The sequence below is a fragment of the Rhinolophus sinicus genome, linkage group LG05 (genome assembly GCF_036562045.2).
Source record: "Rhinolophus sinicus isolate RSC01 linkage group LG05, ASM3656204v1, whole genome shotgun sequence".
NCBI lineage: Eukaryota > Metazoa > Chordata > Mammalia > Chiroptera > Rhinolophidae > Rhinolophus > Rhinolophus sinicus.
This window is the reverse complement of record NC_133755.1, coordinates 79,725,539-79,748,873: the sequence shown is the minus strand read 5'-3', so window position 1 is coordinate 79,748,873 and position 23,335 is coordinate 79,725,539. Positions and strand designations below refer to the sequence as shown.

The 23,335-nt window shown below is 55.8% G+C and overlaps 1 protein-coding gene and 1 long non-coding RNA gene across 4 annotated transcripts; one reads left to right on the top strand and one right to left on the bottom strand.

The window, feature by feature from the left end:
* The first annotated feature begins 1,237 nt into the window (after positions 1–1,237).
* NOTCH4 (notch receptor 4) lies at positions 1,238–23,253 on the top strand. Of its 3 annotated transcripts, none has more exons than XM_019715591.2 (30): positions 1,238–1,447; positions 2,249–2,330; positions 2,497–2,789; positions 4,561–4,908; positions 4,991–5,113; positions 5,227–5,463; positions 5,557–5,712; positions 6,015–6,209; positions 7,781–7,894; positions 8,942–9,055; positions 9,138–9,260; positions 10,087–10,246; positions 10,849–10,994; positions 11,281–11,433; positions 11,624–11,741; positions 11,957–12,044; positions 12,411–12,564; positions 13,347–13,531; positions 14,937–15,189; positions 15,364–15,476; positions 16,304–16,827; positions 17,392–17,772; positions 17,871–18,046; positions 18,725–18,944; positions 19,107–19,188; positions 19,282–19,420; positions 19,945–20,240; positions 20,473–20,620; positions 21,109–21,206; positions 21,391–23,253. In XM_019715591.2, the coding sequence occupies exons 1-30, from the start codon at positions 1,387–1,389 to the stop codon at positions 22,099–22,101; spliced, it is 5,991 nt and encodes a 1,996-aa protein (XP_019571150.2). In that variant the 5' UTR covers positions 1,238–1,386; the 3' UTR covers positions 22,102–23,253. The 3 variants fall into 3 exon arrangements, with proteins under 3 accessions (XP_019571150.2, XP_019571149.2, XP_019571151.2); XM_019715590.2 differs by having other exon boundaries at positions 12,411–12,594; XM_019715592.2 differs by lacking the exon at positions 21,109–21,206 and having other exon boundaries at positions 12,411–12,594; positions 21,391–21,524.
* LOC141571614 (uncharacterized) lies at positions 15,667–20,575 on the bottom strand. Its single transcript, XR_012496520.1, has 3 exons — positions 20,442–20,575; positions 18,767–20,352; positions 15,667–16,127 (listed from the first exon to the last, which is right to left on the bottom strand). It is a non-coding gene; the product is annotated as an uncharacterized LOC141571614 (long non-coding RNA).
* Positions 23,254–23,335: the final 82 nt, after the last annotated feature.

Genomic DNA, 23,335 nt, shown 5'->3' with positions numbered 1-23,335 from the left:
TCTTTAAAAAGACTTTTAGCTACGGAAGTTAAAATTTTTTGTTTAACAGTTTCCTGATTTTGATAGTTGTACTGTGGTTATGTAAAATAAATGTTCTTATTCATAGGAAATTCACACCAATGCGTTTACAAGTAAAGGGATATCATGCGTGCAACTTATTCTCAAACGGTTCAGAAAAAAATCCTAATGTGTATTTAGAGAAATAATGATAAAGCGAATGATCAAATGATAGCGACCGGTGAATCTGAGTGAAGAATATCCTGGAATTTACTCTTAGTATTACTACCCTTTTGCTGTAAGTTTTAAATTATCTCAAAATAATGAGGTTTTTTTAAATGGTGCTGGCAAAGTATATTCATTGGCAGGGGAATGTACTAGGGTGCCCCGAGCTGCAGTGTGGATGCCTGGGTGCTGGGGGGCTGCACACAGCTGCCGCTGACACCTCCACACCCTGGACTCTCAGTCTTGAGGTCCTAGAGGAAATCTGGGGGGAACTGACCCCAAAGCAGTCCTGGGTTTACTCAAGAAGGTAGGATGAGTCAGGGCAATGAATTCTCTTGTGTGGTTTTATTCACTCCAATTTTAAAGTCAACGCCTGGCATTGCTTGCACCCCAGGGACCAGTGCAGTAGAGGGAGGGAGACATGGAGGGGTAGTGTTTGCTATGGATAATCCAGACTGCAAAATTTAGTGTAGATGTTCATTTATCATTGATGACGATCTTATACTTCCCCTGCAAATGCAGGCCAATCTTTCCCCCCAAACCAGCCCAGCATCTTGCTCACTCCCCAAAAGGAGAAAAGTCCCCAGCAAGGGCGGCCAAGGTAAGGCCTAGAAGTCCTCTGGGTTCTCTCCACCAAGGGCATTGGTTACAACTTACGGAAAGTTGCAGATTCTCTGAGAAGCATCTGTACTGCCTTCGCAAAGAAGCATCCTCTCCGGAGGAGAGGAACAGGACGTCTACCACCACTCCACACCTGTTTCCAGGTCCTGACCTTCCCAGCGCAGCCAGCCACCTTGCAATTCCCTTCTCTAGAAGAGAGACCACATCAACAGAAGGGCGGGGACTGCTCCCAGGGGCCCCCACCTCCCAGTTCTTCCCTCCCATCACCTGCTCTCCAGCCACATTGTCCAACCACCCCCCCAAGGGGTGTCAGGGACAGAAGGCCCCTCCCTCATCCCCCTCGAAGTTCCTCCCTCCTCCCCCCCATCATTAGGGTGTCCAGGACATTGTGTGACTCAGGAAACAGCTCAGACGTGAGGCTTGCCACAAGCCAAGGAGGAGGAAGAAGGTGCTGTCGGAGCCGAGGTGGTGGCTCCTGCCTTAGTGGGCTCTGAGGGTCCTGGCCTGAGGAGGCAGACCTGGGCTGGGGGCCGGGGCTCTGGAATGCAGCCTCCTTCTCTGCTGCTGCTGTCGCTGCTGTGTCGCTCAGTCATGGAGACCAGAGGTGAGGCACAGGGTGGAAGAGATGGGGGGTACCCATCTTCCTTAGTAAGATGTCTGGTGGGTTGGGGGTAGGGGGCCGAGCCCCGTGCTTGGAGGTGACACTGGATGGAGGAGATTCTCAGCCCCTAAATGGGGGCATCCTGCAGGGAGAGACGACTGGACTCTGCCTCTGCCACTAGACCAGCACACACCAAGGCTGTGGGCCTGGTGCCAGGTGGTGACTGTTGGGGGATGGGTGAGAGGGTCCCCATCCCCAGGGAGAACCCAGTCAGCCCTGGAGCTGGGGGGACAGCAGGCTCTTGAAATCATGTTTAGGAGGGGAAGAGAACAGACTGACCACCTGCTAGGGAAAGAGATGAGAGGGAAGCAAGAGATGGAGACTTGGAAAGGTCAAGGGCCCACCAAGTTCCTTTCCCGGTCCAGCTGTCCCCACCCCCCGGATGGCTCCCTGCTGGGCCCTTCCGGGAGGAAATCCCTTCACTGTCTCAGCCATTCACCTCCCAGGAGTCCCCTCAGCCCCCCCTTCTGATCCCTGTTGTCTTGCTTCCGAGGGATGGAGCCTGAGGCTGGACTTGGGAGGCCAGAGAAAAAAACAGGAAAGGGGGGTGGGGATTAGTTAAGTGAGAGTCCCGGGATCTAGGGGGCTGGGGCAAGCACCCCGTGGGGCCTAGGAACGGGCTATGAAGGCTAATTTAGGGTACACGTCTGGGGCTGCTGCAGGCAGGTCCCTCTGGAGCACCTAACAAGGACAGGTGGAGCCTCAGGCTCGCCGCTCCCATCTCATCCTCGTCTCCATCCCTAGGGCTGCCGTGCGGGAGTCTCTCAGGACCCTGTGCCAACGGAGGCACCTGCCTGAGCCTCTCTGAGGGCCAAGGCACCTGCCAGTGAGTGTCTGTGGGAGTGGAGGCTGGAAAGGGGGAGGGAAAGCAGGGGAGGAGGAGAAATGGAGGAGGCGGAGAGGAGGAAAGGGAACAAATGAAGGCAAAGGAGGAAGATGGGAGAAGGTGAACAGGGGCGAGTGATGCGCGTTTTCCTCTCCTCCCGGACTAGGTGTGCCCCCGGCTTCCTGGGTGAGACGTGCCAGTTTCCTGACCCCTGCCAGGATGCCCAGCTCTGCCAGAACGGGGGCAGCTGCCAAGCCCTGCTTCCTGCCCTCCCAGGCACCCCCAGCCCTCCGTCTCCCGTGACCCCCAGCTTCTTCTGCACCTGCCCCCCTGGCTTCACTGGCGAGAGGTGCCAGGCCAAGCTCAACGACCCCTGTTCTTCCTTCTGTTCCAAAATGGGCCACTGCCACATCCAGGCCTCTGGACTCCCACAGTGCTCCTGCTTACCTGGATGGACAGGTGAGCACCGATGGGGGTGGGGGGCAGGAAGGAGCAGTGGGCTGGGCTGGGGGAGGAAAGATGGCTGAGCCCTGTGAGGACAGAAGCCATGAGAATCTACAAGCCGATTCTTGGTGACCCATTTCCCCATGACGGACACTCACCAGCATGGTTGTACTAGTTGTTAAAATGCTGAAATATTTCTGGACAAGTTGGTACCATGTTTCCCCGAAAATAAGACCTAGCCAGACAATCAGCTCTAATGCGCCTTTTGGAGCAAAAATTAATATAAGATCCGGTCTTATTTTACTATAATATAAGACCAGATCTTAATATAATGTAATATAATATAATACCAAGTCTTATATTAATTTTTGCTCCAAAAGACACATTAGAGCTGATTGTCCGGCTAGATCTTATTTTCGGGGATACATGGTATATAGCTCCTATGATTCCCCCATTAGTGTACCACCCTGACCCCCTTCCCAACCGCCTCAACCTCCCCTTGTCCCAGTAGCTAGAGGAGGCCTAGCAGGGGACCTCTGCATTTTGAACACCCGAATGTCACATCACTTGGAAAGACCTCAGTGTGATGGGGGTGGGAGGGATCTGACCCAGGGAGAGGAATGGGTGCCCATCCCAGGAGGAGGAGTGCAGCCCTGGGCAAGAGAGCACGACACATGGCGAGCAGGGAGTGCTACCTGGAGGAGGGGGTCAGGGTGTGTGGACAGAGCTGTGAGGCCCAAAGAGGACGGCTCCACAGGACCAGACCGGGATGGAGGGGATAGACAAGGCAGCAAAGGTCACGTGGGTAGGAAAGTTTGTGGGATGGGGGTGCTCCCGTGAGGGGCAGGCTAGAGGCAAGGCTTCTCCAACTTGGCTGGACATAGCAATCACCTGGAAAGCCTTAAAAATACCAAAGCTCACATCCCAGAGAATCTGACTCAGCGGGTGGTCCCAGGGCATGGAAATCTTTAAGCTGCCCAGGTAATTCTGAGGAAACAGGGCTTGAGACTGGGTGAGAGACCAGCAGTGTGACCAGAAGGCAGGTCATTGGCAATTTGCCAGGCTGTGCTTCAGAGTCGGGACTCTGGGGCAGTCCCCTCCCCAGGTCCAATGCTCGCTCTGCCACTGACTGGATATGTGACCTTGCCACCGATGTTTAAGCTCTCTGGTCCTTGGTTGTCAGCTGCTGTCCACACTTCATAGGGCTGTTGAGAGGAGGAAAGTGGGTGGTGCTCAGGAAGCGTTACTGAGCCCCGCACCTGGCACACAGCACTGGTGCATGAATGGCGGCTGCCGCCCCTGCTACCATTCCCACTAGTGTGCACGGCTGTGAGGGGCATCCCCTTATCACTGTCTGCATTGTTACATCCACCTGAAGATTAGAAATCAGGATGAGACAGGCCAGACGACTCCAGGGGCACACGACCAGCTGTAGAACAGGTGCTGAGTCTCCTGCCTACGGAAGCTGGATGCCTTTCACTCCCCACCAAGTCACCACTGAAGCGACCCTGTGCCCCAGACCTTCCCAGGCAGGGTCAAAGTGCAATACTCCACCAGTAGCTACACGTCCTGTTTTCAGTATAGAAAATACAGTCACTCCAGATATAATCCTCCCCAGGAATGGCAAAACTGAGGCAAGGGGTGATGGGACATGGCAAAGAAGGTCTGGGAGGAAAGGGAAGGAAATATGAAGATTAGAAAGAGAATGCAGAGTGAGAGCTGCGCTACCTCAGATGAGCTGGATTTGTACAGTGCTAGAAACAGACCCCTGTCTCCTCTGCCTCAGGTGAGCAGTGCCAGCTTCGGGACTTCTGCTCAGCCAACCCCTGCATGAACGGAGGGGTGTGCCTGGCCACCTACCCCCAGATCCAGTGCCGCTGCCCACCTGGCTTCGAGGGCCATGCCTGTGAACACGATGTCAATGAGTGTTTCTTAGACCCGGGACCCTGCCCCAAAGGCACCTCTTGCCATAACACCTTGGGGTCCTTTCAGTGTCTCTGCCCCGCTGGGCGGGAAGGTCCACGCTGTGAGCTCTGGCCAGGACCTTGCCCTCCAACGGGCTGTCCCAATGGGGGCACTTGCCAGCTGGCTCCAGGGAGAGATTCTACCTTCCACCTCTGCCTCTGCCGCCCAGGTGTGTTCTGCAGCCCCTCTCTGGGCAGGGAGGTTGTCTCCCTTGGGTCCCCCTCCTTCAGCTGATCCCATGACCCTGTCAGGTTTCACAGGCCCAGGCTGTGAGGTGAACACAGATGACTGTGCCAGGCACCAGTGTCAGAATGGGGGCACCTGCCAGGATGGGCTGGGCACCTACACCTGTCTCTGCCCAGAGGCCTGGACAGGTGAGTCATTTAAGCCAAGATCATGGCACCAATGGCCCGGATGGTCAGCCCCTGGCCTCCCTTGCTCACGGTGCCCCAGCTCCAGTCCTTGTCCCCTTCCCACCTTCCTGCAGGCTGGGACTGCTCCAAAGATGTGGACGAGTGTGAGGCCCAGGGTGCCCCTCGCTGCAGGAACGGGGGTACCTGCCAGAACTTGGCTGGCAGCTTCCACTGTGTGTGTGTAAGCGGCTGGGGAGGCATAGGCTGCGAGGAGAACCTGGATGACTGTGTCGCTGCCACCTGTGCCCCAGGATCTACCTGCATCGACCGTGTGGGCTCCTTCTCCTGCCTCTGCCCACCGGGCCGCACAGGTGTGGGGCAGAGACTTCAGGGAGGTGGGAGGTGGAGATGGCGTGTGAGAGACGGGGGAGAGCAGCTGGCAGCCTCACCCGCCTGTCCTGCAGGCCTGCTGTGTCACATGGAGGACATGTGTCTGAGTCAGCCGTGCCATGGGGAAGCCCAGTGCAGCACCAACCCCCTGACGGGGGCCACACTCTGCCTGTGTCAGCCTGGATACTCAGGGCCCACCTGCCACCAGGACCTGGACGAGTGTCAGATGGGTGAGGCACCCCCACATCAGATCCTCTCTGAGCCCCCAGATAGCCTCTGCACAGAACATAGACAAATTGTTTTCCAAATTAAAAGCACAAACAACTCTTTGCCCTGAATTTGCCCAGATTTGGTCTTCCACCAATGCTCAGCCTTCCAGGCCCCATTGAGTCCTTCTCCATCTTAAAGGCACAAGCCCTTTCCCCAGTTTGCTCCCATCGCCACAAGCAGGCCACCACAGACACCCTGGCAGTCTGGCCCCCTTGCCCTTCCACGCCCGCCCCTATGGACTCCGCCTCTTCTCTCCTCCCAGCCCAGCAAGGCCCCGGTCCCTGTGAACACGGCGGCTCCTGCCTCAACACCCCCGGCTCCTTTGACTGTCTCTGTCCCCCTGGCTACACGGGCTCCCGCTGCGAGGCCGATCACAATGAATGTCTGTCCCAGCCCTGCCACCCAGGCAGCACCTGCCTGGACCTGCTCGCCACCTTTCACTGCCTCTGCCCACCAGGTACCAGCTGGGTGAGGACCTTGGGTAGAAGAGACGGGATTAATTCTGAACCCACAGGGCATCACCCCTCCAGAGCATAGGTGGCCTCAGGCCAGTGAGGTCGGTTACCAAAGAATGCTTCTCCTCTCCGCACCCCCAGATGACAACTCTGGGAAACCCATGGCCCCCGGGAGAAGGGCTGCCACAGTGGTAGTGAGGCTGTGCACTGCTCAACTCGAGGTGAGGGGGAAGCATTCACTTTGTAGTCATTGTAGAGTATACAACCTGGTCCACTGTACACATCGGCCCATCAGGGGAGAGCAGAACAGCTGTTAAAACTCTTCGTGCTGCAGCCTCTGCTCATGCCAACCCAGAACGCTCCTAGTCACAGGAACTCTCCTCTGTGGGGACTGAGGGTAAAGCCTCCCATCCCCCATCGATGGGCCTGTGTGCTTGAACTTGTACAACAGGAAAGGAATGCTGCAGGGCCACACCTACCTCCAAACCAGTTTCAAGGGGGAAAAGTCTCCAATATATGGTGATGGAAGGAGAACTGACTCTGGGTGGTGAACACACAATGTGAGATATAGATGATGTAATACAGAATTGTACACCTGAAATCTATGTAACTTTACTAACAAGTGTCACCCCAATAAACTTTAATTAAAAAGAACAAAAAAGGGGGGTCTCCCTAGGGAGATAGTGATGGAGCCAGTATTGGATCGGAATGAAACCAGAAAAATGATAGCTTCCTTTTTGCCAGGGACCACCTGAGCAGCCTACATGCATTGTCTCATCTTTACCATAATCTGTGAGGTCAGCATTGCTACTTGCCCATTTCGTAAATGAAGAAAGTGAGGCACAGAGAAAGGACCTGTCCAAGGTCACTGGTTTGTACGTGGCAGAGCCAAGATTCAAACCCAGGGCTTCGATACTGTTACCTACAACACTGCATTGCCTGCCTACGCTGAGTGGCTTCCGAGGAAACATGCTGAGGAAACTGTTCCATAATCCAAGGGACAGGGTTGTGGGCATTAAGGAGCTTCAGAGGCGGCCTTCCCAGGCCAGGAGAGGCAGGCAGCCATGGTCTGGAGGCTGATCCCGCCTCAGTTCAGGGTGAGACAGTGGAGACCAGGACAAGCCCAAAGAAACAGGACAAAGATGGGAGCGATGCAGCTTCCCACATGCCCCCTTTGGGGAGCCCTGGTCTCCCGGGCACGGAGGCCTGCCCAGGTAGAACAAGAGTGAATCACTTCCAGGCAGATGCCCACTTGTCTCGTTTGTCCTCTGGGACCTCCGGGCTGATGGGCCGCCTCCCACGCACATGGGAACGGCCCCAAAGGCACGTCCTTGCTGTCCTCCGCAGGTGCTCCTGGAGCTTCTCACCTGAAGGGGGCAGAGCCACACAGCAGAGCAGCAGGGCCTCAGGGCTCATCTCTCCAACCCACATGCAGACAGCACCCTGGGGTGGGGGGGCTGTCGGATGGGGGCACGGCCAGGGCCGGGGTTGGGGGGGCTGGTTCTAGAACGTGGGCCTTCTGGGCAGAACCGGCCGGTGAGCCACACCCCTCACCACAGCTCCCTGTCCTCAGGCTTAGAAGGGCAGCTCTGCGACACAGAGATAGATGAGTGTGCCTCAGCTCCTTGCCTGAACCAGGCTGACTGCCGAGACCAGCGCGACAGCTTTCTGTGCATCTGTCTGCCCGGTGAGTGTGGATTCCACTCTGGCCGCCACCATCGGCTGTTCTCTGGGCCTCCTCAGCTCAGGCCCCCGGCTCTTGAACCTCTCCCTGGCCTACCAAGGAGTCTCCGTTTCTCCAACTCCTCTGCTCCCCGAACTGTCTTCGGTCACCTCTCCTGAATCTTCCCTTGCTTACCCACCCACCCTTGTCTCTGTCATGCCAAATCACCCAAACACCCTCCTTTCCGAGGACCCCCCGAGCCCTCTGTATGTACCCCCTGCCTGTCAGGCTGATCCTGGCACTGCTCACCACCGATGCAGGGAGAGCGCCCCAGGTCTCCTCCAGCCTCACCAGGCACCCCTTTTGTCCCCTGCTGTGATAACAACTGGTGTTTATTGAATATTCTGAAGATTTACTCCAGGCCAGTACGCTTGGCTCTCTACTTTTCAGGCATTATCTCATTTACTCTTTTTAATGGTACTCTGAGGTAGGTTCCATCATTAATCCTCTTTGCAGAGGAGAAAACTGGAGCCCCGAGGAGAGTAGCTTGCCCAAAGTCACAGAGCTGACGGGTGGCCGATCTTCACCTGCCTGCCTCACCCTCCGGTCCCATGTACTTACCCCAGGTGTCCTCTCTGGGAAGCCGTCCAGGTCCACCTTTCCTGGCCACGGGAAGGACCAGGACTGGTGTTTACGCTTTTGATAAAATGTATTTTCAGCATTTGTACATATACCCAATTATGCTTTATTTATATGAAGAATATACCAAGTTACACTCTGTTACGTCCTGAAACCCGAATCACTATTTGAGAAGCCCTCACATTGGTGCTTTCATTATATGACACATTTAGACAAAACCCCAAACCAAGCCATTTGATTTGTACCAATGTTATTTTTGTATATGTAGAGAGAAGGCTAAGTATCAGTTTAAACGCTTAATTTCTAGTTTGAATATATGAAAGCATCCCGTAAAGCTCGGTCAAACATTTGTAACAAACTCCCGAATAAATCCAGAGAAGAGGAAAAAAATGACCTTCACCATGTGTCCCTGCCCACTCCCTGCCCCGCCAGGATTCACAGGCTCCCGGTGTGAGGAGGACATCAACGAGTGTGGAAGCTCTCCCTGTGCCAATGGTGGGCAGTGCCAGGACCAGCCTGGGTCCTTCCATTGCGACTGTGCCCCAGGTAAGTGGGCTTAAACACCGAGGGAGGGTGGGCAGCAGGGGAGACTTCCACACAGGTCCCTGCCCTTCCTGCTGTGCCCTAGGCTTTGAAGGCCCACGCTGTCAGGTAGAGGTGGACGAGTGTCTGAGTGGCCCATGCCCCACTGGCGCCAGCTGCCTTGACCTCCCAGGAGCCTTCTTCTGCCTCTGCCCCTCTGGCTTCACAGGTCAGCAGGGGAAGCGTTGGCAAGCACTGGTGGGGATACTTGAGTCCATTTGGGGTGGTGCCGAGGTCACTGGTGGTATTTGAGGGTTGGGATGTAAGAAAAGAATGAGAATGAACCCCTTAAAGTTATTCACTGCAAAACCTGCACGGCTGCAGAACCATGGGGCTGAGGGTGGGTGTTACTGTAGGGCCCACATTGGGCCCAGCGTGAATGGTGTGCTTGGGGTTCAGGAGCAGAGGACAGAGTTCAAAGGCAAACCATTCACCTGCCTATTTAGCAAGCATTTCTTAAGCGTGCACTATGCCGACGCAGACCCAGAGCTGAGGAAGACAGCTGCTATCGTCCCATGGCTTTACATCTAGGGCAGAAGGACCAACAAGTCTAGCTGATTACGGCCCAGAGAGGTGCTCTGAGAGGAAAGTGCAGGACCCTAGGCGCACAGAGGACTAGAGATGAGAAGGCTTCAGGGGCTGATGCTCAAAGAATGAGCAGGCATTTGCCCAGACACAGTGCCAGACAGCGTGCTGCAGCTGCAGATAACCCCATGCGCAAGGGGCAGACGGAAGAAGAGCACACCCCGCTTCAGGAACAGCAGCACACCCAGAGCTTACGGTGCAACGGCACAGAAACACAGCAGTTAGAGGTCACGTCCTACAGGACACTGGCTGTCGTTCTAGGGAAGGTAGACAGTGTCCTGAGACAACAGGGAGACACCGAAGGACAGGTTCATGAGCGGTGGGCGAGCACGTCGTGCATAAGAAGGGGCCTGTGGCCCCATCAAGGACATGGAGGGACCCTGTTTTCTCTGACCCATGCCCCACCCCAGGTCATCTCTGTGAGGTTCCCCTGTGTGCTCCCAACCTGTGCCAACCCAAGCAAAAATGCCAGGACCGGGAGGACGAGGCCCACTGCCTCTGCCCGGATGGAAGCCCTGGCTGTGCTCCCGCTGAGGACAACTGCGCCTGCCTCCATGGGCACTGCCACAGGTAACGCGTTCCAGGCCCTTCCTGTCTGCACACACCTCCGGTCCTCAGCTAGGGCAGGAGAAGATAGCCAGTGAGAGGCAAGTCTGTGGGAAATGACCAACGGGGAAGTGTAAGGAGATGGCACTTCTGACCTCACAGCCAGTGGGAGGGCTCCACTGGTGAGTGGTATCCAGTGAGGGGAGAGCTCACAAACAGTGGGAGGCACGGAGAACTAGGGGGTCAGAGCAGAAGGAAGAGCAGCACTAAATCCCTGGGCAAACTCATTACTTATTAGACAAATATTTACAGAGCATCTACTATGTTTGGTGCTGTTCTAGGGATTGGGGAAACAGCACAGAACAAAAGAGACAAAGTGTCTGCTCTCAAGCTTTCGTTCTAATGAGGAAAGACAGACCAGAAACAAATTATAGAAGGAATATACATACATATCTAGTTGAAAAAATGAGCATTGAGGGAGGGAGTGGGGCAATGCTGACAGCAAAGCCACTGAAGAAAGGGGCCAGAGTCTTGGGGACAAAAAGAGGTCATAGGGGTCTGAGCAGTGGAGAGGGGAGAAGATAAAAACGTTAAGCGGAAACCTTCCCCTTTCTCTCTATGACCAGATCCTCATGTGTGTGTGACATGGGTTGGACAGGACCAGAGTGTGAGGCAGAGCTGGGAGGCTGTGTCTCCACACCTTGTGCCCACGGGGGGACCTGCCACCCCCAGTCCTCTGGCTACAACTGCACCTGCCCCACAGGCTACACAGGTGAGGGGCTCCCTAACCCACATACGCCCTGGGCTGACCACCCTCTGAATCAAGGGCAAGACCAGTGGAGACATGCGTCCAAGGGCTCTGGGTCTTTTTGGTCGCCACCAAGGAGAACTGGACACGGGCTGCAGGGGACACAAGTGATATGCGGGAGGTGGCGAGAAAAGAAAAGAGGTTGGACGGAAAGAACAGGGATGCAGATGAGAAAAGGAAAGGGGAGGGAAAGTGAGGAGAGAGGAGAAAAGGAGGGCTCCCTTCCTCAGACCCCCCCCACTTCCGCCAGGGCCCACCTGCAGCGAGGAGATAACACCATGTCACTCGGGGCCCTGTCTCAATGGTGGCTCCTGCAGCCCCAGCCCTGGGGGCTACTCCTGCACCTGCCCTCCAAGCCACACTGGCCGCCACTGCCAAACTAGCACCGACCACTGTGCTTCTGGTGAGTACTACCATGTCCTGGGGCTGGGTCAAGAGAGGATGGAGGCCCTGCTCAGGGTGTGTTTGTGCCGTACTTTTTTAAAAAACTGGACACAGTGAGCTGGTGTTTTGACAGGGTGGGGGGTGTCCTGTACGCGGTGTGACTGAGGTTCCAGGCAAGTGACGCAGCCCTCACAGCCCCCTCTCTCCAGCTCCGTGCCTCAATGGGGGTACCTGTGTGAACAGGCTTGGCACCTCCTTCTGCGTCTGTGCCGTGGGCTTCCAGGGCACACACTGTGAGCGAAGGATCCATCCCAGCTGCGCAGACAGGTAAGCAGGGTACAAAGACCCCTGGAGGACGGGAGGGAGCCCCTCAGCCTTCCCACCCTTCCTCTCCATCTCCTCTGGGGCTCCAGGCTGCCTCGCATCCCACATCCCATACCCTTTCACTCTGCCTTTCCTCCAGTTTCCATGTCCCTAGTGCTTGCCCCTCCCCCTTATTTCCCAGACCTTCCTTCTACTGTTCCTGTGTCTCTCTTGTCCAGCCCCTGTAGGAACAGGGCTACCTGCCAAGACGGCCCCCAGGGCCCCCGCTGCCTATGCCCCACTGGCTACACAGGAAGCAGCTGTCAGGTGAGGGGCACCGAGCCAGGTGTGCTGAGGAGGGAGGGGCTGGAGAGCTCTAGTGAGAGGGTGTCAGGTACTAAAAGTGGGCAGTGGGGACATTTGGGTGAGGCATCCACATGAAGAGAGGCTTGGAAGTTTAGGAGTGGAGGTCTAGCTTGAGGTTTGTACAGATGTGAAGGACTGAAAGAATGTCTGATCCCAGGGACTGTTCCAGGATGTGGGTATCAAAGGAAACCAGGGAGGACCACCTGGTCCCAGACCATTCAGGGGAGAGTTTTAAAGGTGAGGGACTTTGAGAGCTGGAGTTGGCAGAGGCCCATCTGGCACCAGGGTGATGTTCTGTCCTGCCTCGTTCTGCCCCCACACCCTCAGACTCTGCTGGACGTGTGTGCCCAGAAGCCCTGTCCGCACAATTCCCACTGCCTCCAGACTGGGCCCTCTTTCCAGTGCCTGTGCCTCCAGGGATGGACGGGGTCTCTCTGCAACATCCCGCTGTCCTCCTGCCAGAAGGCCGCCCTGAGCCGAGGTACCAGCCCACGGCCCGACTCAGGGGCAGGTGAAGAGGGAACGGGTGCCCTCCTCTATCCCAGCCATAAGGGCGTCCACACAACGTCTGGGCAAAACAGCTGACAGAGTCCAAGCAACTCAGACCAACCACAGGGACTGATTCTACAGCTCAGCACGCAGGCAGCCTAAGACAACTGGGCTCCTAGCAGCAGTCGGCAGTAACACCGAGCAACCCAGTCAGCGAGACTCCAGTCTAACACCATCAGCAGGGAGCTCTCGGAGCGGAGCTGCTCAGCTCTGGCGTTACCGTTTCTGCTAGAGGCCCACATTTAACCCAATTGCACTCAGCTCATTTTGTCACCCCACACCCCACACACACACATACACACACACACACCTGAGGTTACACCAACGCCCTGGTGAAAGAGTGACCCCTTGTTCAAATGAGGTTTGATACGGGAAGACCTCAGGAAGGAGACTTGGGGTGCAGGGTGGTTGACAGGAATAACGGTGAGAACTCAGGGGGATGCAAACTCAGTGGACCGACTTGGGCCATTAGTTAACAAACGCCTGCTCCTGAAGTTTCCCTTGAGTTCTTTCTTTCCTGAGACTTGGTCTAAGCCTACGAGGTGACTCCCTCCATCCTGGCAGAACCAGCAGGAGGGGATCCTGATGTTTTAGCCTCGTCAGTGTCAGGAAGTACCGACTGCTCAAGGCCCCAGGAACGTTAGTGGTCCCCAAGGGCCTCCCCGGCACCCTCCCACCCCACTCAGCGCTGCTGACCCTTCTGTCTCTCCCCAGGCGCAGCAGTCTCATCCCTGTGCCAGAATGGAGGCCTCTGTGTTGACAGTGGCCCGTCCTATTTCTGTCGCTGTCCCCCTGGATTCCAAGGCAGTATGTGTCAGGACAAGGTGAACCCATGCGAGTCCAGGCCCTGCCAGCACGGGGCTACCTGCGTGGCCCAGCCCCACGGATATCTCTGCCAGGTGAGCGGGTCTAGGGGAGGGCGGAGGGGTGACGGGGGGCTGGATGTGGGAAACAGTAGTCCTGGGTGGGTGCTGCATACCCATTTCCCTTTGCTGCGCCCCACACACAGCCAACCACCAAGTCATGCCATTTGACTTCCTAAATATTTCTCAGCTCTGTCCTTGCCCCGACCCCCTTCGTCCACCCTTCATCCAGCCTCTGTTGCATCCCACCTGGACCCCCGCATCAGCCTCCTATTGTCCCTGCCTCCATACTGTCCTCCCAGGCGGTCAGCTTTGCTCTGTGACCAGGCTGCTCTGCTGCGAGCGTTCAGCTGACCTGTGTCTCCGCTGCCCATCGCTCATAGTGAAGTCCAAGGCCCGGCTGCCCCAGGCCTGTCTGCCCGCACCACACCCTCCAGCTCGGGACTGCTGCCAGCTCTGTGGGAGCCTCCCAGCCCTCTTCCACTGGAGGGCGCCCAGGAGGCGCCTTCCTCAGGAATCTGTACTGAACTTCCCTCCCGGCTGGGATCCAGCCTCTCCTTCGGGGTTCGGGTCAGAGCAGAAGAGGCAAAACTGGGTTCCAGTCTGAGCTGCCTGATCCCTGCCCTCAGAACCACGACGGCTAGAAGGCACCACACACACCTCTAACCACCCGCTTGAACTATTGTGAACATTCTCACATACACAGAAGCGGGATACTGATTACCAGCAAACCCCATGCACCTGCCACTCAGCTCTACTTCCTCTTTCATGAAACGCCCTCCTCCAGAAGTTTCCAGAACACCTCCCTCATCTGCTTCTTCTAGCCCCCTGGCCACTTCCTCATGCATCCCTTTTTCTCCATCTTTCTGAAGCCTTCCTGGTACTCCATTCCTGTATTCTCGCCTTCCTCTCGCAAGAATTCAGCACATGGCATAGACCTCATCAATGATAGAAAGCAATCTGCAAATGGTTAAGGCATCGGTTATGGAGTGACAGACTTGCAGTGAATCCCAGCTCTTCCTCCCACTAGCTGTGTGACATGCACAAGTCACTTAATATTTCAAGGAACCTGTTTCCTTTACTGTAAAGTCAGAATCGTATGAGATAATCGACATCGAGGGTTTTATGAGGTTATTATATGAATCACGCAATAAATGCTAGCTGTCTCCCTCCTCTGGTTACCTGAGAATTTCATGCAAGCACGAATGAGTTCTAGTTTTCTTTGTATTCCTAGTGCCTAAATTGTGCTGGGTACAAAATAGGTATTCATTAAATGCCTAGAAATTAATAAAGCACAACAGCCTGTTGGGTGTGTGTTTGGAGAGAGAGGTGTTACCAGAAATGGAGCTATGTTTAGTGGCAATGTGACCTAGCAACTGTCCCCTGTAGCGCTGGGTTGGGCTTGCTTACTAGTTTCCTATCTAACCCTCTTTGCCTGCAGTGCGCCCCAGGCTACAGTGGACAGAACTGCTCAAAGGAAACCGATGCTTGTCAATCCCAGCCCTGTCACAACCATGGGACCTGCACCCACAAACCTGGAGGCTTCCACTGCACCTGCCCCCCAGGCTTTGTGGGACTGCGCTGTGAGGGGGACGTGGATGAGTGTCTGGCCCAGCCCTGCCACCCCACCGGCACCGCAGCCTGCCACTCTCTAGCCAACACCTTCTACTGCCAGTGTCTGCCTGGACACACAGGTGAGGCTGGGGGGCGGGGGGCTAGGCATCTCTGACCGTGGACACCCAGACAGTCCCCGCCCACAAGGCAGCCTAGTCATCTTGTACAACTTGGGCTGGGCCGACTCCCAGGAATGAGGCAGGAGGCAGTGACTGAGGCAGGGTGTGTGACATCTAATCCCACCCCCACCACAGGCCAGTGGTGTGAAGTGGAGATAGACCCCTGCCAGAGCCAGCCCTGCTCCCATGGAGGATCTTGTGAAGCCACAGCAGGACAATCCCCAGGTTTCACCTGCCACTGTCCCCAGGTGAGTGACCTGCAAAGCTGACTTCTCTGTTGCCCCCACACTGAAACGAGGTGCTAACGCCTGAGCTAGGATGCTAGACGGGAGCCTGGGGAGCACTGGAGTGGGAATTAATGGAGAAAGCCATCCCACACTCACAGGGGTGGTGGCTCTCAGAAGCAGACGGCGGGGAGGGAAGGCAGGTGATGTACGAATGGAATTTTCAGAAATCATGGGCATTGCCTAAGGAAATGTCCCCAAGGTCAAGCAGCGTGACCTTGGAAAAGTTCTTAGTTCTTTTAATTCTGTGTGTGTGTGCGCATGTGCCTCAGATGCACGAAACCGGGTTAATCTTAAGCCTTGGTTCCTGAAACACTAACATCACTCGTTTGTGCACAGCCTTTTTATTATTCTTACAATAAAACACCCATGAACCTAACCCAAGAATTACAATGTTAACAATAACTTACATGTACTTATGCCTTCCTCTTCTTGTTCCCCTTCCAGAGGAAGAGAAAGTATGTAATCTTATCTCCCAGGATTAAGATACTATTAGTTCAATTAGTATTACTCTATTAATTGTTTAGTCTTCCAGGACTTGCATCATGATGCTACAATTCATCCAGGTTGTGGCGCACAGCTGTGGTTCATTATTTTCATCACACCGTAATATCACTGTGTGAAAAAAACAAGGGACATGGTTTCAACATCTGTTAAATGATGCACTTGATGTTATCTGAGGCCCCTTCCAAATATGAGACCCCAGGACCTGAGTTATCTTAATGCAGGAGTTTGCAGTGAGAGGAAGTGGGAAGAATAACACAAGGGTCCCCCACCTCTTCTCTCCACAGGGTTTTGACGGCCCCACCTGCAGCCACGCAGCTCCCTCCTGCGGCCCCCACCACTGCCACCATGGTGGCCTGTGCCTGCCCTCCCCCAAGTCTGGCTTTCCACCCCGCTGTGCCTGCCTCAATGGCTACGGTGGTCCCGACTGCCTGACCCCACCTGCTCCTCAAGGCTGTGGCCCACCTTCTCCATGCCTGCATAATGGCAGCTGCTCAGAGACCTCCCAGCTGGGGGGCCCAGGCTTTCGATGCTCCTGCCCTCCCAGCTCCCCAGGGCCCCGCTGTCAGAGCGGCGGAGCAAAGGGATGTGAGGGCAGAGGTGGAGATGGGGTCTGTGACACTGGCTGCAGTGGACCAGAAGGAAACTGGGATGGGGGGGACTGCTCCCTGGGGGTCCTGGACCCCTGGAAGGGTTGCCCTTCCCACTCCCGCTGCTGGCTTCTCTTCCGGGATGGGCAGTGCCACCCACAGTGTGACTCTGAAGAGTGCTTATTTGATGGCTATGACTGTGAAAATCCTCCAGCCTGCACGTGAGCCTGAAACCCTGACTTGGGATGGGGGGTGGGGCAGGGTGAGGGCAGGAGGAAGGACATGGATGCCTGTGAGTTACAGTGTGACCACAGCCTCAAGATCCAAGGATTTTTCCACCCTCACAACCGTTGCTAAGTAGAGGTAGAAGACCCTAGACTCCAACCCAGGGGGATAGGGCAGCATCGATATTTCATGGGGGACCAAGAAAGAAGGCAGTGCCTCTGCCGGGGCTCCTCTCTGAGAATTGTGGGAGCTCTGGCCTCAAGCCTCTCTCTAAGCCCTGCTGCCATGCAGTGTCTCCCTTAGCAACCAGCACACCGGAGGGAAAGGGCCTCCTTCAGAGAGACAGGAGAGCACGGGAGGGTGGGGAGAAGGGACAGTCTTAGGAGACAAGGGAGTCAGTAGACATTAGGGTGTCTGGACCACCTACCACCCAGGGCCTGACAGCCCGTTGCTCTGGAGCTGTCCGCACCTAGCAACAGAGCCCTAGAGACTGTGGCATATCAGGACTCCACTCTGGGATGAAGAAGGGAGTCCTGAGTCCCCCTCTCCTCACCCCACAGACCAGCCTATGACCAGTTCTGCCGTGATCACTTCCTCAACGGGCACTGCGAGAAGGGCTGCGACTCTCCAGAGTGTGGCTGGGATGGGGGCGACTGCAGGCCCGAAGATGGGGATGCAGCGGGGGGGCCCTCCCTGGCCCTCCTGGTGGTGCTGAGCCCCCCAGCCCTGGACCAGCAGCTGCTGGCCCTGGCCCGGGTGCTCTCCCTGACTCTGAGGGTGGGACTCTGGGTGAGGAAAGATAGTGATGGCAGGGACATGGTGTACCCCTATCCTGGGGCCCAGGCCGAAGAGGAGCTAGGAGGAACCCCAGACCTCTCTCATCAGGGGAGAGCAACCCCTCAAACACAGCCTGTGGGCAAGGAGGACTCCCTCAGCACAGGGTAAGGCAGCTGGGTGGAGAGGCAGGCCAGACACTTTTAACGGGCAGAGGGAAGGGGGCCAGGGACCAACACAGGAATCTGAGGTGACTCCCCCACAGGTTTGTGGTGGTGATGGGTGTGGATTTGTCCCGCTGCGGCCCTGACCACCCTGCACCCCGCTGTCCCTGGGACCCTGGGCTCCTGCGCCGCTTCCTGGCCGCCATGGCTGCAGTGGAGGCCCTGGAGCCTCTACTGCCGGGACCCCTGCTGGCTGCCCACCCTCGTGCAGACACCGGTAGGCGACCCCCGTCATTTCCCCTGATGTTGCCCCCAGCCAGCTCTCATGCCAGCAACCAGCAATGGAGATCAAGTGAAACAGGACCACTGGGACCCAAATACGTGTGCTGGGAACTTATTCTTGTTGACTTCTTTCTCTAACTGGATCTCCTCGGAGCCCATTTGCTCGACAATCTTCTCATTTCCCGAGTATTTTATCCTTCCCTCTGTCACTGACCTCCCACAAACAAACCTTGGGTTCTGGTCCATCCTCTCTACTAGACCAAGAGCATCCAATCAAACAGGTCGGAGTACATGAAAGAGTAAGAACTCTCCTATGGCGCTCTCTACCCTGTTTCCCCGAAAATAAGACCTAACCGGAAAATAAGGCCTAGCATGATATTTCAGGATGACCTCCCCTAAACATAAGCCCTAATGCATCTTTTGGAGCAAAAATTAACGTAAGATCCGGTCTTATTTTCGGGGAAACACGGTATATGCCAGACCGTGCTCTAAGCGCTTTACAGTATTAACTCCTTTAATCCTCCCAACAACCCCACTGAGGCAGGTGCTATTATTCCTACTTTACAGATGAGGACACTGCGGCTAACAGGTTATTGCACCTGCCTAAAGGTCACAGTAGTACCCAGCCTCACCTGAAACAGCTTCTTTTTGTTTACTGTCTCTCTCCCAACAGCGCCTCCCGCCAACCAGCTTCCCTGGCCTGTGCTGTGCTCACCAGTGGCCGGGGTGCTTCTCCTGGCCCTCGGGGCTCTTCTCGTCCTCCAGCTCATACGGCGGCGGCGCCGAGAGCACGGGGCTCTCTGGCTGCCCCCTGGGTTCACTCGAAGGCCTGGGACTCAGCCAGCTCCCCACCGACGCCGGCCCCCACTGGGCGAGGACAGCATCGGCCTCAAGTGAGAGTGGGGAGGAACCAGGGCTCAGGGAGGGGGCTCTTCCCTATGGAGATATTTATGATCAGAAGCTACAAGATGCGATTGCAGAAGTCGAAGACAGAGGAAGGCGAGAGGGTTCGGAAGGTTGCTGGAAACCTCATGGACCCACCCGCCCTCTTCCAGGGCACTGAAACCAGAGGCAGAAGTTGATGAGGATGGAATTATGATGTGCTATGGCCCTGAGGAAGGAGAGGAAGCGGGCCAGGTAAAAGTATTGGGGCACGAGTGGTCCTGAGGTGATGGAGGGGTGGAGCAGACAAGGCCTCTCTCCTTCACTGATTGTTTTTCTGATCCCAAGGCTGAAGAAAGGGCCTCACGCTCCAAGTGCCAACTCTGGCCTCTGAGTGGTGACTGTCAGGAGCTCCCCCAGGCAGCCATGCTGACTCCTCCCCAGGAATCTGAGACAGATGTCCCTGACGTGGACACCCGTGGACCTGGTGCGTGAGCCAACCCATACCAAGACGAAAACTCCCCTTAACCCGTTTAGAATCAGAAAATGTTTTGATAATCAGACCTGGAAAATCAACCATTAGAGTTAATGCCTTAGAACAGTGATTCTCAAAGTGTGGTCCCTGAACAGAAGAATCAGCATCACCAGGGAAAATATTAGAAATATAAATTCTCAGGCTCCACTCCAGAGCTACTGATGCAAAACTTCAAGCTCCTAGGGAACTTGCTTTAACAAGCCCTCCAGGTGAGTCTGATCCACACTCCAGTTTGAGAACCACCGCTCTGGAATGTTAGAGAATTAAGGCCTGCTGGCTTCTTGCACAGACGAGGAAACTGAAGCCCAGAGAAAAGTAGAGAAGTCACTTGACTAAAGCCACACAAAATCAAGAGCTAGGGAGGCCTCCTGACACCTCAGGCTGAGATTCTTCCTGAGCCTCCATGTTCTCCCCACCCTGAACCCGTTATGTCCTTTTGATTGATTTGTCTCCCATTCCTCCTCTCCCACCCACAGATGGGGTGACACCCCTGATGTCAGCAGTCTGCTGTGGGGGAGTGGAGTCCAGGACCTTCCAGGGAACATGGCTGGGAAGCCCTGAGCCCTGGGAACCTCTGTTAGGTGGAGGGGCTTGTCCCCAGGCTCACACGGTGGGCACTGGGGAGACGCCCCTGCACCTGGCTGCCCGATTCTCCAGGCCAACTGCTGCCCGCCGCCTCCTTGAGGCTGGAGCCAACCCCAACCAGCCAGACCGAGCAGGGCGCAGTCCCCTTCACACCGCTGTGGCTGCTGATGCTCGGGAGGTCTGCCAGGTCAGTGCACACTGGGGTCACTGAAGAGGACAGGGAGCAATCTTCCAAGTAAAGCTGGGCAAAAGCATCCTCTGGGGTTTGGCAAAGAGGAAGGTGATGTGAGACTGGGGGCCTGAAAGGGAAATCAGAACAAGACAGCCGAATATGAGTTGGGAGGCGGTTAACAGTGTGAGGGGCCTGAGCTAGCCACCCAGGACTTACCAGAGATCACTGGCCCTCTCTGGCCCCCCAGCTCCTACTCCGCAGCAGACAGACAGCAGTAGATGCGCGGACAGAGGACGGGACCACCGCCCTGATGCTAGCCGCAAGGCTGGCGGTGGAGGACTTGGTCGAAGAACTGATTGCAGCCCAAGCAGATGTGGGGGCCAAAGATAAATGGGGTATGGATCTGGGGCGGTTGATGTGCTATATAGAAGCTGAGCAGATGGGGTATGAGATAAAATGCAAAAGAAGGGAGAAGCAGTGGAGCCACTGGAAGCTGGGGGATTCCCTCCCATCCCTCTCACCCTGCCCTCAGGGTGGTAAATCTGCGGTGCAGTGGCAGTACGAAGCACGTGTCTTCCCCCATCATCCTCAACAACACACTGCCCTAGACCATTGGAAACTAGGATGGCCCTGTCTGAGAAAGGAGAGGGGTCTCCCGGTCCCACAGACCCAGAACAATGCCCCATTGTCCCTCCCGCGCACCGGTGACATCACCAGGGGCAACGCTTCCTGCCCGTCGGCGGTCACCCGGGCAACGCTTCCGCCTTTGAGGGACCCGGCGGGCCCGAGGAGCCCTTCCCCCAACCCTAGGAGCCGTGGGAAACGGGAACCCAGGCGTCTGGCTCTCAGCCTCGGGGTAACAACGTCCCACGTCATTCTCCAGGGAAAACCGCGCTGCACTGGGCCGCCGCCGTGAACAACGCCCGGGCCGCCCACTCCCTTCTCCAGGCCGGAGCCGATAAAGACGCCCAAGACGGCAGGGTTAGACTGGGTAGAGGGCTCCCCACAAAGAAAAAGAAACAGTGCCAGAGAAAGGTGGAAAGCGCAGGAAACCCCCAAAACCTGAGGGGGAGGGGCCGAGAGTCAAGTAGGTGGAGTCACGAAAGGCCAGTCCTGTGGGCGTGGCCTTCCCTGACCTCGCCCCTGGCGGTTTTATCCCGCGCAGGAGCAGACGCCGCTGTTCCTGGCAGCCCGAGAAGGGGCGGTGGAGGTAGCCCAGCTACTGCTGGGGCTGGGGGCGGCCCGAGGTCTGCGAGACCAGGCTGGCCTAGCGCCCGAGGACATCGCCCGCCAGCGTAACCACTGGGATCTGCTGAAGCTGCTGGAAGAGGCGGGGCCACCGGAGACGCGCCTCAAGGCCACGCCCAACCGCGGGGCGGGCTCTTTCGCGCGTGCGCGGACCGCGTCGGGAAGCGTGCTGCCGCGCGGGGGCGGGGCTCTGCCGCGCTGCCGGACGCTGTCAGCCGGAGCAGGACCGCCTGGGGGCGGGGCAGGTCTGCAAACCCGGACTTTGTCCGTAGACTTGGCCTCTCATGGGGGCGGGGCCTACTCGCCGTGCCGGACCCTATTGAAAAGAGGAGCAGGAGGAGGCCCGCCCCGCCACGGCCGGAGGTTTTCTGCAGGCATGCGCGGGCCTCGGCCCAACCCTGCAATGTTGCGGGGAAGATCTGGTGTGGTCGGGAGTGGGGGTGTGGCCTCAGCTGATGATTGGCTCTGCGATTGGGTGGCCCTGGGATCATGCGGTCCCGCCTCCAACACTCCAGTCCCGCCTCCTTGCCTTACTCCGTCCCCAGAGCGGGCACCCCATCAGGTTGCTTGGAGTCCCCTAGCCCACCAAGTGATACCCTTAAATGCAGGAGGCGAGGGTCATAAATAGAAGGCTAATGGCAGGGAGGGATTCTAAAATTGAGTACCTTTAACTGACAGGCAGGTGGATGTCCTCTAGATTTTAAAGTTCTCGAGCCCCAGAAGTAGGGGGTCGTGAGTATGGAGTCCTTCCCAGAAATGAGTGTATACGCATTCACAGCCGTCATTGTCTTCCACGTGGAGAATCTGCAGCCCTGGAAAGGGTTTAGGGTGCTGGGATGAAGTGGGCCCAGCTGCTCTCCCAGAAAATAAGGGTGAAGGTCTACAGGAGGGTGGTGGGGTGGAGTGTGCTAAGTACCCTGAACTGGAACCAAGAATTACAGATTAGGATGTAAGGTGTTCTTTCCTATACAGTACATGGTTCCCAAAGGGAGCCTGTATATCACCCATCACACCATCCGCACTACCCACAAAGAGCTACCAAATATTTATTGAGCCAGGTATTGTAGGTGCTGGGGTGGGAGAGAGCACCACGGGCCACTCCAGCTGATGACTCCTTGCATTCTCACCACCCCCTAAATCACTGTAGGGATGAAGTGCCACTCTTCCAGCCACTGCTAGCTCAAATAACCGAAATCTGTCACCAGAAAATAAAACTGATTTAAAGTGTTAACTTGTTTTGAAGGGATTGGGGAATGCAATAGAAAAAATAAGGGAGTGACTGCATTCGTGTTTTCAGGATTGTGTGCCCCAAATTCAGCTTTTATATGGAGGCTTTGAGTAGTTTATGAACAAGAATAAGTAGATTTGAGGATCCTATGTTAATTTAGGGTATCATATGAAGGGAAGAGTCTAGTAGCCCAAGGTGAAACCACACACTAGACCATGCATACCCTTTGTCCCTCTTACAAGGGCATATAATTATAATCACTTGGGAGATTCCCAAGGGCTCAATCAAGTTAAGTAGAGGAAGGTGGAGAGCGCATCTCAAACTATCCACCTTTCAGCAATGTAGCTACACCTAGTAATGGGCCTGAGACATGGGGGCAGGAGGCATTCTGAAAGCTAATAAAGTATGCCCTGTTTTATCGCGCTTTGTTGCACTTCACAAATAGGTGTTTTCATCAACATCAAGGTAAGACCCTCTCCCAACAAAAAGATGACTCACTGAAAGCTCAGATGATGGTTAGCATTTCTTAGCAATAAAGTATTTTCTAATTAAGGTATGTACATTTCTTTAAGGCATTGCTATTGCACACAATATTTTGATTACAGTATAGTTGTAAACATAACATGCACTGGGA

Bases quoted from the DNA above. Each gene is read 5' to 3' on its own strand.
- NOTCH4 (XM_019715590.2), top strand. From the start codon at position 1,387: ATGCAGCCTCCTTCTCTGCTGCTGCTGTCGCTGCTGTGTCGCTCAGTC. The intron at 18,047-18,724 runs GTAGGCGACCCC...CTCTCCCAACAG, and splicing joins CCACCCTCGTGCAGACACCG to CGCCTCCCGCCAACCAGCTT. The intron at 19,421-19,944 runs GTGCGTGAGCCA...TCCCACCCACAG, and splicing joins CGTGGACACCCGTGGACCTG to ATGGGGTGACACCCCTGATG.